The sequence below is a fragment of the Alligator sinensis genome, unplaced genomic scaffold, assembly GCF_000455745.1.
Source record: "Alligator sinensis unplaced genomic scaffold, ASM45574v1 scaffold201_1, whole genome shotgun sequence".
NCBI lineage: Eukaryota > Metazoa > Chordata > Crocodylia > Alligatoridae > Alligator > Alligator sinensis.
Genome location: NW_005842661.1, coordinates 724,143 through 740,740, shown reverse-complemented (window position 1 = coordinate 740,740; position 16,598 = coordinate 724,143). Strand labels below are relative to the sequence as shown.

The 16,598-nt window shown below is 50.8% G+C and overlaps 1 protein-coding gene across 3 annotated transcripts in view; it reads right to left on the bottom strand.

Moving 5' to 3' along the window:
- SEPT4 (septin 4) overlaps positions 1–14,778 on the bottom strand; it is a 51,284-nt gene extending 36,506 nt beyond the window's left edge. The window contains exons 1-5 of one of the 3 annotated variants that reach the window (XM_025215670.1): positions 14,633–14,778; positions 13,344–13,496; positions 12,528–12,845; positions 11,531–11,624; positions 10,260–10,346 (exon numbers count right to left, since the gene is read on the bottom strand). In XM_025215670.1, coding sequence (XP_025071455.1) covers positions 10,260–10,346; positions 11,531–11,624; positions 12,528–12,845; positions 13,344–13,496; positions 14,633–14,662 — 682 coding nt within the window. In that variant the 5' untranslated portion in view covers positions 14,663–14,778. The remainder of the gene's footprint in view (positions 1–10,259; positions 10,347–11,530; positions 11,625–12,527; positions 12,846–13,343; positions 13,497–14,632) is intronic. The other 2 variants (XM_025215671.1, XM_025215672.1) reach the window with 2 other exon arrangements.
- Positions 14,779–16,598: the final 1,820 nt, after the last annotated feature.

Below are 16,598 nucleotides of genomic sequence, written 5' to 3'. Positions count from 1 at the left end.
GATGGGGCAGCATGGTGAAGCTCTGGTATTACTATTCAGGCAGCTAAGAGATTCAATGGCCTGTTAATGACCCATTGTTCTTTACTTCACAGGTGTCAACAATCATCTCCCCTCTTTAATGGTTATCCCACTAATCAAGTTTACCTGTCTTAGGGCAATTGTGTTGTCTGTTAGGGTTTCCTATTTTGCAGCTTGTGCCACTCTGCCTCCCCACTCTGTGCCCAGGATGCTCATTTTAATTTTCACCAACCAGCCGGAATGGACCTCTGAAATCTGGTACTGTCTCAGCCTATGGAAAAAGGACACTGCAACTCAGTCCTACTTATCCTGTGAATGTCCTGGGGCCTCAACAATCACTTCTGGGGATAGTGGAAGGCCAATTATGATATGTCTAAAAAGGTCCTGAAAACCACCAGGTATGTCAGCCTAAGGACCAGGGCAATGGAGTGTCCAAAAAATTAGAGCTGCACCAATACATTGGTCCAATATTGGATTGGTACTGATATAAAGAAAACTGGCTTTATTGAATATCGGGTCAATAATTTGGCCAATAAATGCCTGTGCTGCGTGCAGCTCCAGCACAGCACTCAGGCAGTAAGGAGCACAGTCTGGCAGCATGGAGAGCTGCCGCCAGCTGGTAAGTCTGTTGTGGTGGAAGGGTGGGGGAAGGAAGAGGCATGGAGGGACAGATCAACGCCCCCCATGGTGAGGGAGGGGGCAGGGGCAGGTGCTGCCCAGGCAGAGTGGGGGGATGATGGAGCCGTGGCTCATGAGGGGGGAAGGCAGATCCCGCCATTGCTTGTGCCCCAGGAGGGTACAGTTCTACATGGGACAGGATGGGGTGGGGGCTGGGCTTGAAGCGGGCACCGGTGGCACTGGGAGGACACTGCATCCACTCCAAATTTTGCCACCACTCTTCTCCCAGCGCCACCGCCACCAGCAACCTGGCACAGCCCCAGCTTTTCCCAGCACATGGGTGCAGGCAGGGCATTGAGCTGGGGCTGCACCGGGTGGCTGGCGGCAGCAACATTGGGAGCAGAGTGGCAGCAAAATTTGGGGTGGATGCGGCATCCTCCCAGTACTACCAGTGCCTGCTCTGACCCCAGCCCCTGCCAAGAAGAGCCCTGTGGAGCCCTGGCTGCAGTGCGGCCCGCCCTGCCCTGTGCAGATCCAGGGGGCGCCCCTGTGCCTTCCCAGGGTGCAAGAAATAGTGGGAGCCCCGCAACACACACTCCTTCCCTCCCCTCTCTCCTTCCACCACACCAGACTTACCAGCTGGAGGCAGCTGTATTGGAAATCAGACTGGTATCAGCCAGTATGCCTCCTTAAATATCAGCTATCTGTATTGGCCCAAAAATCTCTGTCAGTGCACCCCTACAAGAAATAAGAATGAACTCTGGCATCTTCACACATCAGTTCTTCATATGGCCTTTGGCTGCCAGTGAAGATGACCTTTGAGTCCTGAGAAGTGAAACAGTCACAGCCCCATTTCCCAGCACAGTAGAAGCTTCCCTGGGAACTCCATGAGACCTAGCCAACCCCTCTCCCATCTGCTCCACCAGAAACCCCAAACCAAGTATCCCCCAAACCAAGTATCCTTCTGAAAGTGGACCTGAGACCAATTCAGGATCTGCCACATTTGAAAATTCTCAGACCCGAATATTGAATCTGCCCTTTCACAGGCATTTCATGCCTAGCTCTTCATAGAATCATAGAAAACTAGGCTCGGAAGGGATCTCAGGAGATCATCTAGTCCAGTCCCCTGTTCAATGCAGGACCATCCCCAGCTAGATCATCCCAGCCAAAGTTTTGTATAGCTGGGTCTTAAAAACCTCCAAGGATGGAGATCCCATCCCCTCTGGGTAACCTGTTTCAGTGTTTTACTACCCTCCTAGTAAGAAAATTCTTCCTAATATCTAACCTAAACTTCCCTTGCTGCTACTTGAGACCATTGCTCCTTGTTCTGTCATCTGCCAACACTGAGAACAGTCTAGTTCCATCCTCTTTTGATCCCCCAATCAGGTAGTTGAAGGCTGCTATTAAATCCCCTCAGTCTCCTCTTCTCTAGCCTAAGTAAGCCCAGTTCCCTCAGTCTTTCTTTATAAGCATTGGCAATGCGTAGGGGGGCGCATGCAGATGCACGTGCACCCCCTTAGATTGCCCATACACCCCCTGTGAAAGACACCACTGATGCTCGCCACCTCCACCACCCCCAACACCACTGCGGCTGCCTGCAGGAGCTCCCCACTCGCTGCCATCATGCTCCCACTGCTGAGGCTGCCGCCTGCGTGCAGTTGCTGTGCACCCCCCAGCCTCCGGAGGCACAGAGCGTTCATGCTTATAAGGCATTTACCCCAGCCCCTGAACCGTTTTTGATGCCCTCTGCTGAACTCTTTCCAATTTGTTTACATTGTTTCTGTAGTGGGGGGCCCAAAACTGAACACAGTACTCCAGATGTGGCCTCACCAGGGCTGAATAGAGGGGAAGAATCGTTTCCTTTTTCCTGCTGGCAACACTCTACCAGTGCAGGCATGCTGTGTTAGCCTTCTTTGTAACAAGGGCACACTGCTGGCTCATATTCAGCTTATTGGAAGCCTCAGGCCCTTTTCTGCAGAGCTGCTGCCCAGTCAGCCCCCAGCCTGTACTGGTGCATGGGATTATTCTGTCCTAAATGCAGGACTTTTCACTTGTTCTTGTTGAACCTCATGAGATCTTTTGGCCCAATCCTCCAATTTGTTTTGGTCACTCTGAATCCTAGTCCTACTCTCCAATGTATCTATTACTCCCCCCAGGTTGGTGTCATCTGAAAACTTGCTGAGGGTGCACTCTATGTCATCTTCCAGATCGCTGATGAAGACACTGAACAAAACCTGCCCCAGGAATGACCCTCTGGAGGAAACGGACAACCTGGATTTCTGTTAATCACCTTCTCCTCCAACTACTTCGAGATGGATTCTTTGAGCATCTGCTCTATTTTTCCAGGGACTAAGGTAAGGCTGACTGGTTTGTAGTTCCCTGGATCTTCCTTTTTTGCATTCTTAAATATGGGCACTATGTTTGCCTTTTTACAGTCATCCGGAACCTCTCCTGCTGTGATGCATCCTATGGCTCCAGATAGACATATCCGTGCCCATCCTAGTCCTGGCACACACCAGAGTCATCACACAGAGCTCTTCACTCCAGCCTTGTCATTTTCTGGGCACAATTGTAGGGGCTAACTCAGGCTGTGCCTTGAGGGGGTTCCCCCATGAAAGCACAAGAGATAATGCAGCCTTCTATCATCTTCTTAGGGACATGCCAACTCACCACAAAAAGAATGTGCTTCTGCCTGTCACTTCAGGACACTGGAACATGCTCTCCGGGTCCTAGAAGAAGGGCAATGCAGTGCCATGGGACAGCTAAGTCCCCAGTTCAGGGGGGTTGGGATGCACAGAAATCACCTCCACCCAGGAATGTGGCTGACTTTCCTGTCCCCACCCACCATAGTATCTAGGCACTGTACACCATAAGATAAAGGGGAGAAAGGCTTAAAGTAAGAGGAGTTCTGCCTTCATGTGCTAGGGAAATAGTCTCTTCTGTCCTACATTTGATCTTCTGTGTGTGATACTTGTGAGTGACATGTCTCCACTCTTCCCAAAGAAGGGAGCTTTGTCATGGAGTCAGGATCAGTGTGAGACTGGCAATCAGCTGTTTGACACCCAGCTCTTAGCGTGAACTCAAATCTCTTCTCTTTTCCTGCCAACATTCTCCCTCCACCATGAGTCAAGCCTGCGGCATTTGACCCAGAAGCACTGGATGCCCTGTACAATTTATAGAGACAGAGGCACAGCATCTGGTTATCAAGCCAGTGGCAGCAGAGCCCAAGACATCTGATGGCTCCTTCAGGGACTCCACACATCCTATAGTACCACCTAGCTCATAGGCCTGAACTTCCATGCTAAGCCTAGCTTGCAGACCACTTTCCCTCAGTAGATCTCTGATGTTTTACAGAGAAGTCAGTATCATAACACACACTTTTCTTTTTTTTACAAAGAAAAAAAGTGACTTGCCCGAAGACCAGTGACAGTACCAGGAAAATAACCACAGTCTTATGTGCCAGTCTGTTCCACCCCCCAGCCACCACTCCTCTGAAGAGAAACAACAACTCAGTGGCTCTGAGCAGTATGAACAGGCTGCATTCTCCTTTGCATCCCTAGCTGTTTTCACCTGCGTCAAGAGTGCATAAAACTCCTAATGATGCTACATGATATGGGCAAGGCTGGGGACACTCTTCATATGCACCACAACCCTGAAGTCTGCTGCATTTGGCCCATTGTTCTGATTCTCCTCTCCCATGCTGGCAAGTCTCCACTGGTGTTATCTGGAGGTTATTCCAGATTTGCACTGGATTTGCAGAGAGGAGAATTAGCTAGCTCTTAATTAGTAAGGAACAAACAAATTTGGACAAATTAAATACTGACCTAAGTACCTGCGTTTGACTCAGACCTAGCTCCAAACTTGATAAAAAAAAGTCTGGGTGTGATTCTGGATTCCACAGAGGTCAGAAAAGACCATCAGGGTAAGATTACATGTTACAATCAGAGCATGTTAAGAACACTTAAAACTTGAATGATCACACATAAAGGTTCATTAAGTAGTGCTAAGTGCCCTTTATGCATTTTAAAGTTATGCCACTTCAGGCCAGGATTATTTTTGAGCTGGACTACCTAGTTTGAGTTAAATTAACTTCTGGGTGTTCACTTGAGATAGAACCACCAGATTGCAGGCCTCCCCTGAAGCACTTCTCCCAGGTAGATTAGCTATGATCCAAGATTTTATGGCCCTGGATTGACAGCTAGGAACAGATAGGCTACAGGTGGGGGTGGGGGGGAGTGGGAAGGAGGGGAAAAGAGGTGAAGGTGGGTAGGGGGGTATGGGAAAAGGGTGAGGATTAGAGAGGGCAAGAGGGAGGATGTAGCAGGGAGTGGGGAGCTGCTGCTCACTTTGACCCCAAACCCCCAGATCATTACACTGCCACCCCATTCCCCCTCTGTCTCCACCCTGCTACCCTGATCAGCCTGAGAGTGGTGGAGATGTCTCTTTCCTACTTGATCCTGGGGTCCCCACAGACCATGTCATCCCAGCATGCCCAGATCCAGTCCCTGCCAGGTGCTGCAAGTGAAGGAGAGGCAGGGGGAAATGCGGCTTGGGAACAGGTGGGCAAGGAACTTCCAGGAAGCTGCAGAATCTAGTGTAGGCTGGATCCAGGTGTGCAGGAACAACATGAGCTGCAAGGAGCCCAGGAGCTGGCAGGGAGGAGGACCCCTCTCCCCTGCCACCGGTTGCTGCCACAGCTGCTCTTGGGCTGATTGGGGTGAAGGGACAGTGATCCAGGAGCTCAGGGGTCGAATAGGTGGGTGTTGGGGGAGATCTGGAGGTGAAGGGACCCAATCACAGGGTGGAAGGGGGATCTGGTTGTTGAAGGAGGGAAGCAGAGTGATTTGGGAGATGGCAGAAGTGATCCAAGTGGTACAGGGGGGGCCCTTCCCCCCACTCCTCCCTGGCCTACACTGTGGCTAGGGAACTGGTAAGCAGGGCAGGCATAGAGCAGACTTTCAGTCCCTAGCTATACCCCGGCTCACCAGCCTGTAGCAACAGGTTTCAGCAGTGTACATTAGAGAGGGTATCAGTCCTGAATGTGTGACTGATCATCACTAGCACTAAGTCACCGTAACAAAGACTAACATTCTGTAGAATTAGCACATGCTTACTCTAATATGTAATCTCACTCTTAGACCATCCAGTCTGAAACCTGACTGACACACTCCCAGGAATGAATATTTGAGAGGCTGGCTAATCATTCCAACTGAAACCTATGAAGCATTCAGCATTCATAGACATGGTCATTAGAGCTTGGAGGATTTTTTTCAAGTTAACATTTACATCATTTTTAAAGGAAAATTTTGGAGAATTTTTGTTTAATTCTTCCCCCTTTTTTGATCAAGTATAGAGCTCACTACCATGTTTCCAGTTTTGAAGCCACTTCTCTCCTGAAATTGCAGACTTTCAAGGCAAGCTAAACAGGGGCTTTTAATCATCCATCTTTTTGTGAAAAAAGCTTTCTCTGTGTGTCCTAATATGCGGGATGGATGTGAGCCCCAAACTCTCCAGCTATGTTGACATGAAAAAACAATGCTGTTTTCAGGAAAAGTGTGGCTTTACATCAGTACAAACCCCCATGTGGCTACACTTATTTCACCTGAAGAGTGACTTATTGCAATTTGGCTTTGCTTTGTTTCTGACCTGTGCAAACTGAAATAACCTGTTCTTAAACATAGAGGGGTTGCACATATTTCACTATACGAGTTTAAAACCCATTTGAGATAAACCACTGCAACCTCATGTGGACAAAGCCTCTAAGTGGGATCCGAGCATGTGTGGGGGTTGGATTGCTTGTCAAGATCTGGGAGGTCAGGTGCAGACCTCACTGTAGACCCAGGCCTGCATTCCACAAAACTGATAGGCATTTGGATCAAAAGCTTTGCTTTGGGTTCATCTAAGTTCCAGCTTGTCCTCCTAGGACTTTGCAGTCCCAAGGCAAAGCCTTTCTTGTGTCAGTCACTCTTGGTCCAAGGGAGCAAAGCTGCTAGGAAAGGAGGGGACAATGTTTAGGTCTGATAATGTGGAAAGTCACTGAATGCAGATGAGGGGGTGGAACTTAACCTTTATTTAAGACCAGAAGTAAAAAGAGAAAAATGGAGAACTGGGGACTTCTTGCTGGGAGTGGAGAGAGATCATGAACAGACTGATTAGTCAAGTGGTAGTGTAAGGAGACAAGCAATTTAAAAAGCCAGGAATCATGATAATCAGAGCACTAAACAGGCACCCTGCCCATGGGCCTGCTGAATACTAAAGCAGGAGATAAACTGCCTGCCAAGAGCCCGGAAGGCGCGACTAGTGGAATAACAGCAGTGCATTCTAACTGCGTCTGGAGACACTGAGGCCACCCCAGGAGAGCTGGACAAAACACAGTATTCCAGGCAATACTGTCAGGAAGCAAACAAACACCATACCACTTTCCAAGCTCATGTCCTTCTAACCTAGCAACATGGGGGAAAGGAGAGGAAGGGTTGGGCAAACTGGGGCCTATGCATGCCGGCAGCAATGCACAGACCAAGACTACTGCCACTTTGTGTGTGACAGCAGAATATGAAAAACACCTGCTGGCCAAATCCTTTACTTTCCTGAGCACCTGATCCTACTTACACTAAAGCCATGGTTTGTTTGAGGATGTCTTTTATTGAACCAACTCTGTAGCTGGGAGAGATGAGATATAAGCTTTTGGGCACAATATGCCCTTCCTCAAGTCAGGGAAAGCAGCAGATCCTGGTACCCGGGCTCAGCTAAACACCAGTCAGAACAGTGACTTTTGTTTAACTCTATTATGTACATGAAACTGGCCAGTGTGAACAAAGGAAGCATGTAGTAAGCCTGAAGAACAAAGAAAGGTTATCAGAAGTGGTTACAGACCCAGCGAAGAGCAGCTGAAAGAGATGTATCTAATTATGCAAAAAAATAAAACCACAGGAAAGAGTCATTGCTACCTGTGGAACACAGAGAGGTTAACAGAGGGAGTGCATAATTGTATTGAGCCAATGAAACCAATTGCTGTGTTAAGTCCACAGCTTTTAGTGTCCAGTAAAATTATGAATCTTCATTCTCAGACTTGTCTACTGAGGATTATGTATAGATTTCATACTTACACTGACCTGAAGAAGAGCTTTGCTTTGACTCCAACAGGACCAGAATCAAGTTCAGTAGGTATTAACTTATAAAATATTTTCTTGTTCTCACCTTTTGCAAGGGAATTCTCTTCCAGGAAGATCTCTACAACAGCATACCATCTGGTTGTTAATACACATCCCTGGGCTTTTTAATGTTCAACTTGAAGAAGCTTTAGACTGGCACCTTCAGCAGAACTACACTGATCAATATACACTAGACCACATACATACACACTATCTGGCTCCAACATGAGCAGCCTCTCTTTGCTCCATCATCCCAGAGAAAACAGATAAGTCGGTCAGCCCTTTTCTAACATTCAGATCAATAGACTGTAACCTCATAACCAGGGATTTGGGTTTTCCATTTGCTACAGAAAAATGCAGGTTTTCTCCTTTAAAGGAGAAAAAAGCAGGAAACAGCAGGTTTCTCCTTGCATGCTAGCAGAGTTCCAGCCTGCAAGGGGCTGCTTGGGCCTGGAGGGAGCAGGAGGAGGGCAACTAGGCAGCGGGTGCCATGTGCATGAGTGTGCACACACACACACATGGCAGCCAGACGATGTGGAGAGCATCTCTGTCCAGGTAAGTCTATGAGGGGACTGGGGAAGAGCAGATTGAGGCCCCCACAGGGAGGGAGGGAGGGAGTGTGGCAGAAGTGTGGCTGGGAGCGCTGCCCATCTGGGGCGGTGCATGGGGTCTGGGGCCAGGATGGGAATGTGCAGCTGTGGGGCCTGGCCAGGGTGCAGGACAAAGCCATGCATGGCTCATCCAGGAGGCAGCAGGGAGCAACTGTTTCCCCAGTGTTGCACACACTTCTGAGGAGGGGGCTACGGAGAGGCACATGCCCCTCAGACTCGTGTGCAGTATGACGGCGGGGGTAGATGCAGGCTGCCCACTGCAGGCTCAGGGCTCCCCACCCTGCTGCCCTCTTCATCAGGGCCTCCATAGCCCAGTGGGTGAGATCCGGTGCAGGAAGGCAGAGCAGGACAGGGAGGCTTGGTGCCACTGCCAAGGCCCCACACCAGCTGTATTGCTATGGTGAGGTGCCTCCTGCTTGCCTGGCAGTAGTGGGAGGCACAACTCTGTGCCGTCACCACCACCGCAGCTGCTGCTGGGCAGGCAGGAGGCAACCACCCGCCGACGCCACCGGCAGTGTTGGCGGTGGCCAGCAGTGACCAGGGACCACCCACAGATGCCACCGGCAGTATTGGTGGCAAGGGGTGTTGGGTGGCAAGTGGCAACCACCCACAGGCGTCAGCGGCGCTTTTTTCAGGGGGTGCACCGCCAATCTCAGGGGGTGCACATGCACCCATGTGCACCCCCTACACATTGCCAGTGCTCCACAGCCTCCACTCTGGCTGTGGTGCCTCTGGCAGGGGAGAGGGGAAAGGGGGAGTTGGGCTCTCTGGTCTGCTCCAGATATAGCAGCTGCCGCTTCCCACAGGTGGCAGGTGGGGCTTGGGCACTACTTGGAGGTGGCAGGGGGGCTGCAGGCCCTGGCCCTGTTCCCATAGCCCTGGCAGCTGTGCCCCCTCTCTGGCAGAGCCAGCGGAGCAGGGGGCTGTGGGTCATGAGTGAGGGGCACCAGCAGGGTTGCGGGGCTGTGAGGGTCACTGGCAGGACCAGGGGGACATGGTTTGGGAGTGAGGGCCAATGGAATGGACAGGGGCAGGGCACCAGCATGTCAGGGATGCTCAGCTCCACAAAACAGCAGAGGGACAACTGCAGCTGGACTTGCATCTTGGTGAATGAAGGGGCAGAGGGAGCTCTGATTTTTTATGATAAAAAAACAAAATTAAATCACCAAGATACATAGGTATTTTGAATCTTTTTATGATAATGATTGAGGCACCAGTAGACTTCCAAATTGCTTTAAAATTGTAAATATATCAAGAAAGCATTGTGTTCAACTGATACCTATAATCATTTTAATTCTGGAAAAACATGGATTTTGGTTTTTTAAATCAGAATATTTTGGATTTTTATTAGCAAATTTGCAATTTTAAAACAGAGAAAACCAGGATCTCTGCTCACAATTACTGGACATGTCTACATAAGACGTTACATCACCATACCGATGAATTACTGTGCCATAACTCACTGCTACAGTGACATAGAATCGCCGGGCATGAACTGTGAAGCTGACGCTACTGTGCAGTACCAATGAGGTACTATGCAGTAGCTCATTGCTAATGCACCTTAGCCATTAAAAATAGCCATGTGGTGTTGGGACTGCACAGTAACTCCGGTTACTGCACAGTTTTTTAGTACTTACTTAAGCACTTGTGGCAAGTACAACTGTGCAGTCGGCTGCTTGTGTGGATGTGGCGACTAAATGACGATGAGATACTCTATCTGGATTAGCCCTGGAGTGCCCCCTGCTGGCAGAACAGCCTCCTTGTCCTTATGCATCCCCCTTTGACCATTTGTGATAGGGCCCCAGCTGGCAGGGATAGGGGAGGGACCCACCTCTGGGAAGGCTTTGACTTCTCCTCTTACCTTCTGCATTAAGGTGTTTGCGATCCTTATACATGTCTGTGAGGAAGAGGCTGTTCACGAGGGTGGATTTTCCCAGCCCAGATTCCCCTAGGGCAAAGCAGAAAAGCAACAGTTAATGGAGATCAGTAGCTAGTCAAGTGGTGCTTGGTGGAAAGCTGTGGGGGCAGAGGTTAGGTTTGCACATCTTTCATCAGGAGCAGGAGTGGAGTGTTTCAGAGCTGTAGCACCATACCAGAAACATGGCTCAGACGTGTATCTGGGAACCACTGGGCCTCCCACTCAGACAACATCAGCCTCAGGACCAAAGCAGCGGCAGAACCATGGATAATCAGCACATTAGCACAGCCAGTCCCATGCAATCCAAGGCTTATAGAAAGGAGGAATGGCAACAGACTCTGAGGCCCCTTCCAGTTCTTTTGACCACTGAAGCCCCTGGGAGAACCTGAGTTCCACCGAGTGAATGCATACAGTGTTGTCACCCTAAGAAGTCCACTCTGCCATCTCGGAGGGCCTTGTTACACCTTACACCATAAGTGGCACAAATGTTGATGGATGTTAGTGCTAGCTTGAGTTTGGAGCAGTTACACTGCAGGCCAGCAGGTGCCTGGAGGACTGAAAGATAAGATTACCCGTCTCCCATTCCTGGCTTCCCCCTTGTGCTCCCCACCCCCAACCCAGGGCTCCTCCACAACTCCTCCCTGCCTAGCACATTACTTGCTTGTGGCTGCCTGCACTGTCTATCCCAGAGGCATAGGCAGGGAAGGGTTAAATCACCTGCCCAGCCTCTACTGTTGCTAGGCTGCTGCTGCTCTTTTGACTGAGAGGACAGCAGCACCAGGGGCAGCATTGGTGATGTGGGCAGTCGGCCTGATCCGGGCCAGTGGCAGAGGGAGTGAGTGGGGTATTTACACTAAGGTGTAGCCTAGTGTGGCTGGAACTTAGCGTCACACAAGATGGATATAACGGATCAGAGATCATCCTGCCCTGGAGTGGTGTAACTTAGAGCTGCATAACAAGTGCTTAAAACCAGTTTCAGGTGTTAATGTGCAGAAAATCCAGGGGCTATGAACTCCCGGAGCTGGCTAAAATTACCATGTAACAAGGCCCTGAACCCTGTGGGATCAACACCTATCCAGTATCCACGCTGAAGCTTGCTTGTCCAGCAAGCAGCAGCAAACACCGCCTTCCCAGGCCCTCACAGCCTCCTGTCCCAGATCAGCATGCAGTAAGCCCTGTCCCTCATTGTGTGAGGGGCCTTGGGCTGTGCCTACCTGTCACCATAAGTGTGAAGTCAAACCCCTTCTTCACCGACTTTCGATGGACTTGATTGGGGAGTGTTGCAAACCCCACATACTCTTTATCATCCTGTCATGGGGAGATGCAGAGGGAATACATTAATCCAGAGAACTGTCCCATGCCCTCATACCCCCCTACCTATGTCTCAGTCCCACCTCATACCATAGGTGCACAAGGGTAGCCGAATGCAGTCTTGCCTGCTGGCTGGCACTGGGTTAAGCAACTACTCTGTCACCCCTCAAGTAGGCCCCGGCTACATCTAAGCCCTTGTCACCAAAGCCCAAAGCAAACCAGGGCCCCCCAGACCTCTGCATGCAGCAGAGAAGTATGGCTAAGGGCATCCTAAGCTTGTGATGCCAGGATGGAGCCTACATTGAAACTTGTAACTGCTGCTCCAGGGCAGACTGAGCCCAAATCTCTCCACTGCAGCATATGCCAGGATGCCCCTTTTTATGCTGGAGTTTCTTGAAACAATGCAGGTCACAATATGCCTGCGCAGGTCCCCCAGACTTCAGCTGCCAGCACCCTCCCTGCCAGAGAGCACTTCAGGGGAGGGGCAGGCAAGCCCACCCTTTGCCAAGGGAATGGGCAGAGCAGGGTGTCCGAGGGTACTTGGATGCAGGGGAGTGCAAGACCACTGTCACCCAGCCCCCTGTCCTGGGCATTCCAGACCCAGCTCTAGGACAGGCAAAATGCCTTCAAACTCCGGCGAAGTTCACACAGAGAGATCCAAGACTGCCCTCATCACGCAGACCCAAGTCTTGCATCTGCCACAGTGGGATCTAGGGACCCATCAAAGGGCCACTGCTGCTGGGGTAGGAGTGCTTCCTCCCTGGCACCTCCAACAGTGATGACTGGACAGCTCCTTCCACCAACAGGCCACATTATATGCCTATTTCCCATCAACCCAGAGGCAGAGACTCCTCATCCAGCAATAGGCCTGGCTCAGGCCTGCCCTGTGATGTACTGTACCTCAGAGGAATCATACGGGTCGAGTTTGCCCCAAGGGCTTCTAGGCCGCGAGGGGCTTGCTGGTGTTGGAGCCATGATGCGCTGCTGCAAATCCAGGGGCTGTGGCTGGGAGAAGGGCTTCAGTTCCTTCTCATCCAGCAGGTCGTCCGCAGTGGCCCTGACTACACTGGAGAAGGGGCTGGTATCTATGTGGCCTTGGCCCTGGTCCCTCTTGCCCTCCTCTGGCTCCATTTTCCTAAGGCTCTCGCCTGAAGGGAACTCCTTCAGAAACTGGGCCAGCTCAGCCTCCTCCGAGTCTTCTTTCAGGAAGCGCTTTATCTGAGCAAGAGAACAGGGGCGCAGGAAGGAGAGAGGCAGGAGGTGAGAGCAGGGAGCAGAGCACAGGACAGAGAGGGAGAAAGCTCTTTTTAAATGAGTGCAGCCTGAGTGAATCTGACCAGGGCTCATCTGCCCCACCATACAGCTCCTGTCCCCACTCCCACCTGTGCTGTTGGATTTTTAGGTCACATTGAATTGTAGACTCTTAAGGCTTAGCTTCTCTTGATACCTAATGTCTCCATCCCCACTCCATTTAATTCTTCAGTATTACAGGCACCCAGAATCAGTTGTCAATCACATGCACCATAAGGAGCACTAGGAAAGCCTTGAGAAGGCTCAGGGGAGGGTCAGCAAGCAGTAAGGTCTCTGTCTCACCCATGGGCAGGAAGCTCAGGGTTGGCAGGGGGGAGGTGCTGGGAGTCCTATTAGTGGGCCAGTGTGGGGAAAGCCAGGGCAGAGACAATTCCATGCACCTTGAGTTATAGGTTGGACTCTTACTGGCTGCTCCATGTGCATCTCAGCTGCACCCTTGCACTCTGGAGAGCAGGGACTCGCACCTTCTCCCAAGGTAGCAGAGAAGGCTTGCCCTACTGTATAAAGTTGGGCCTCCTCTGAGTCTTCAGGAACCATAGCCCCTTCCAACTCCGCTGCCTGTGTTTAGGGTATAGGGTGTGTGCCAGGGGCCAAGAGGCAGGTGAGAATGAGAGAATGCAGGGAAAGGACAGAGAAGGAAACCAAAGCAAAGAGAAAGAGAAGAAGATGAAAAGCAGTCGAGAACAAAGGTGGCTGGGGAACCTCCACCAGGACACATGTCAGAACTGGCTCCCCCATCACAGGTGCACCCATACACATACTGCTAAATGTGTCCCAGGTACAGACGTGGGCCAGATTCCATCTCCCCTGGGACTGCCAAGCTGGGGTGGGAGGAGATGCAGTGCTGTGGGCAGCAGTGCCAAGAGCTATAAAGCCCTCAGTATGTTGGACAGGGAGGAAGAATGGCACATGTTGTACAAGGGTATATCCAAGGCACCCCCTTCCTCAACTATAAGGTCATGAGCACTGTAAGTAACATTAGGCAGCTCCACTCTCTTGCTGCCAAATCGTAGCTGTCTTGACAAAGAGTCATGAGCCTGTCAGTTGAAGGACTGGGAGAAAAGGGCATCCTCTCCCCTTGCAGCATATCTGAGCAGGCCCTTGACTGCCTACCATGCACTCATGCAGCAGAAGCATGCTATAGCTTGTGTGTCCATCAGGGTGTATACATCAATTTGTCTGGTTCAGCCTGTCTATGTGCCCAGGGTATGTGCATGATGCTACAGAGAGGTTAAGAACAGAAGCAAGCTCCAGGTTGATCTTACGCTCCCCAGGCACCGAGCAGACCTACCCGCAGAGCTGTTCCCCAGTGTGAGCCATCTTAGGCAGCAAGGCCAGGCTGATGCGGCCTATCCATGCCAGTTCCTGTTTGTCACTGGGTTTATACATGTACTGTTGTGTGATGGAGGATGGAATGGCAGGAGGCAGAAGTAGCTGTAATTGCTGCTTACCCTGGCAGCCCCTAGCAAACTTTCTGTATTCTAGGCAAAAACCTCCCCCATCTCCCTGTCCAAATTGCTCCTGGACCAGTGCAGCTCCCTCCCACCTCTGCTGCTGGAGGAATGGATGAAACCCTGCAAACGGCTGGGGACCACAAAAGGATGTCAGTGCTGTTTAGCTATACATGCTAGTAGCACACAGAGCGCATATTTGGCACAGAAGACTACTGCAGGCAAACAAACAGCAATGCCAACCTGATGAGCGGGGTCTGCATTCACTCTCATTTCCGTTCCCAGCTGAGAGTGACTTCTTTTGATGACAACATCCCCAGGAAGCTGGGAGATTGCAAAGGAATAAAAGGAAACTGTGTTGAGGAGTTTGGTGCATCCTAAAGACAGTTAGGAACCACCCAGTCATTCCCCTCACAGCTCAGAGCCACCCTGGCCACACAAAGCCCTCAGAGGTTTGCAATGGTGTTTCAACATTAGGTCCCCACATAGGGAGAGAAGACCTCAGGGGAGCCCATTCAGACCCAAGCACCCTGCTCTGCACCCAGCCAGTGTATCTTGGACAAGTCCCTGATATACACAGGTAGGGTACAGCACAGGCACAATGGCTGATAACAGGGCAGGTGAGGAGATTGTCAATCACATGCACCATAAGGAGCACTAGTGTTATGTCTTGCGTCAGGATTGACAATAGTTTTTATGAAAGGTTGGATTTTGGATTTGTGTAAAATTGTCTGGATAGGGATGACTAGATGATTCAGGCAGGGAGTTGGACTAGATGGCTTCTGGAGGCCCCTTCCAGCCTGACTTCTCTATGATTTTATGTTTCTATGATATTATCTGTACAGCAGTTCTGCTTTTTGTCTCATTCTTGCTGCTTTGATCCCAACTCTGCCTAGACAAAATGGCCTCAACCTGAATCATTCATCCAAAACACCATGGCTGAACTGTGTGGGGGAGTCATACCTGATGCCAATAATACCAGATTCCCCAGGGCTCACCCTAAGCCTGACTCAGTAGACTTTGCTAAAGTGAAGCCAGTGCTAGTACAGGCTGCTTCTTCCCCAGACATCTTGTTTCCCTGGCTCTGCCTCAGGACAGCTGCACCAAGCCTCTGTGGGCACCAGGGGTGTAAGAGCAGCTCTCACTGAACCCCAAAATTAGACACCAGCATTTCTCACAAACTGCCCCAACTACAGCCAGAGAATTGGCCCAGACAAGAGCCCCAAACTCCGTCTATTCCATAGGAGAGAGAGCCAGTGGGGGAAGGAGAGCAGGTACGCAACACCACCTCTCTGCCACCTTCACTTGGTCTCATGGGGGATCCTCACATTAGATGCTTGGACTCATATCAGCTGCAGCTTTTCCTGACTCACTGGTAAGTGCTGGAACAGCACATGCCCTTTAATAAACTGACTTGTGCGAAGGGCCCTGGTCTGTTCTGAGCTGCCCTTTGGAATCCTGCCCGGTTAGAGACAATGACACAGACATTAGTGGCACCAGTGCTGGAGGCAAAATCTGACTGAAAGAATTAACTGGGGAGGCTGCACCAAAAATGAGGTCACAGTTCCCGGGGCTCTCCAAGCTCCCACACCTTCTACCCTGGTTCCCCTCCGCGGGTTTCTTATTAAATTCCAATGCCTCCCCCAGGAGACGGAGTAGTGGTGTTCCACGCATGAACACTTGGCTGAAACAACAGTGCTCCTACTTCTCTCCTGAAATAGGAGCCTAGGCAGGCAAAGCAGGGAGCTAGGCTGAGATAGAGGCCATGCTGGGTCCCCTTTCTTCAGCACCTATGGAGCAGCTTTTCCTGTTCTAAATCAATACATGCACTGTGTGTGACTGCAGCATCCCATTCCCACGTGTCTTCCCTGCCTCCCTCCCTTCCTCTCTGACCTTGAAACCATCAATGTGCAATGCTCAACTGAGCCTGCCAGATCATCACAGCACCAAGCTCTCTGCTGTGTCCCTACTGCAGCCCAGCTCTGTCAAGCAGTCAGTCCAGAGGTGCCCCTAGAAAGACCTGCTCAGCACAAGCACCTGCTGGAGCCAGATCTGGGGGGATCTCTCTGCTGTACACACAAGCCATAAGGCCAGCCAGGAAAGCTTGGCTGTAAACAAAGCATCCCTGGATGCCAGGTTCCTCTCAGGTTCCTTGTGCCTCCCTAGGTGCTCAGCTCCCCCACAAGCCTCTGAGTGCAATGGCTACTAG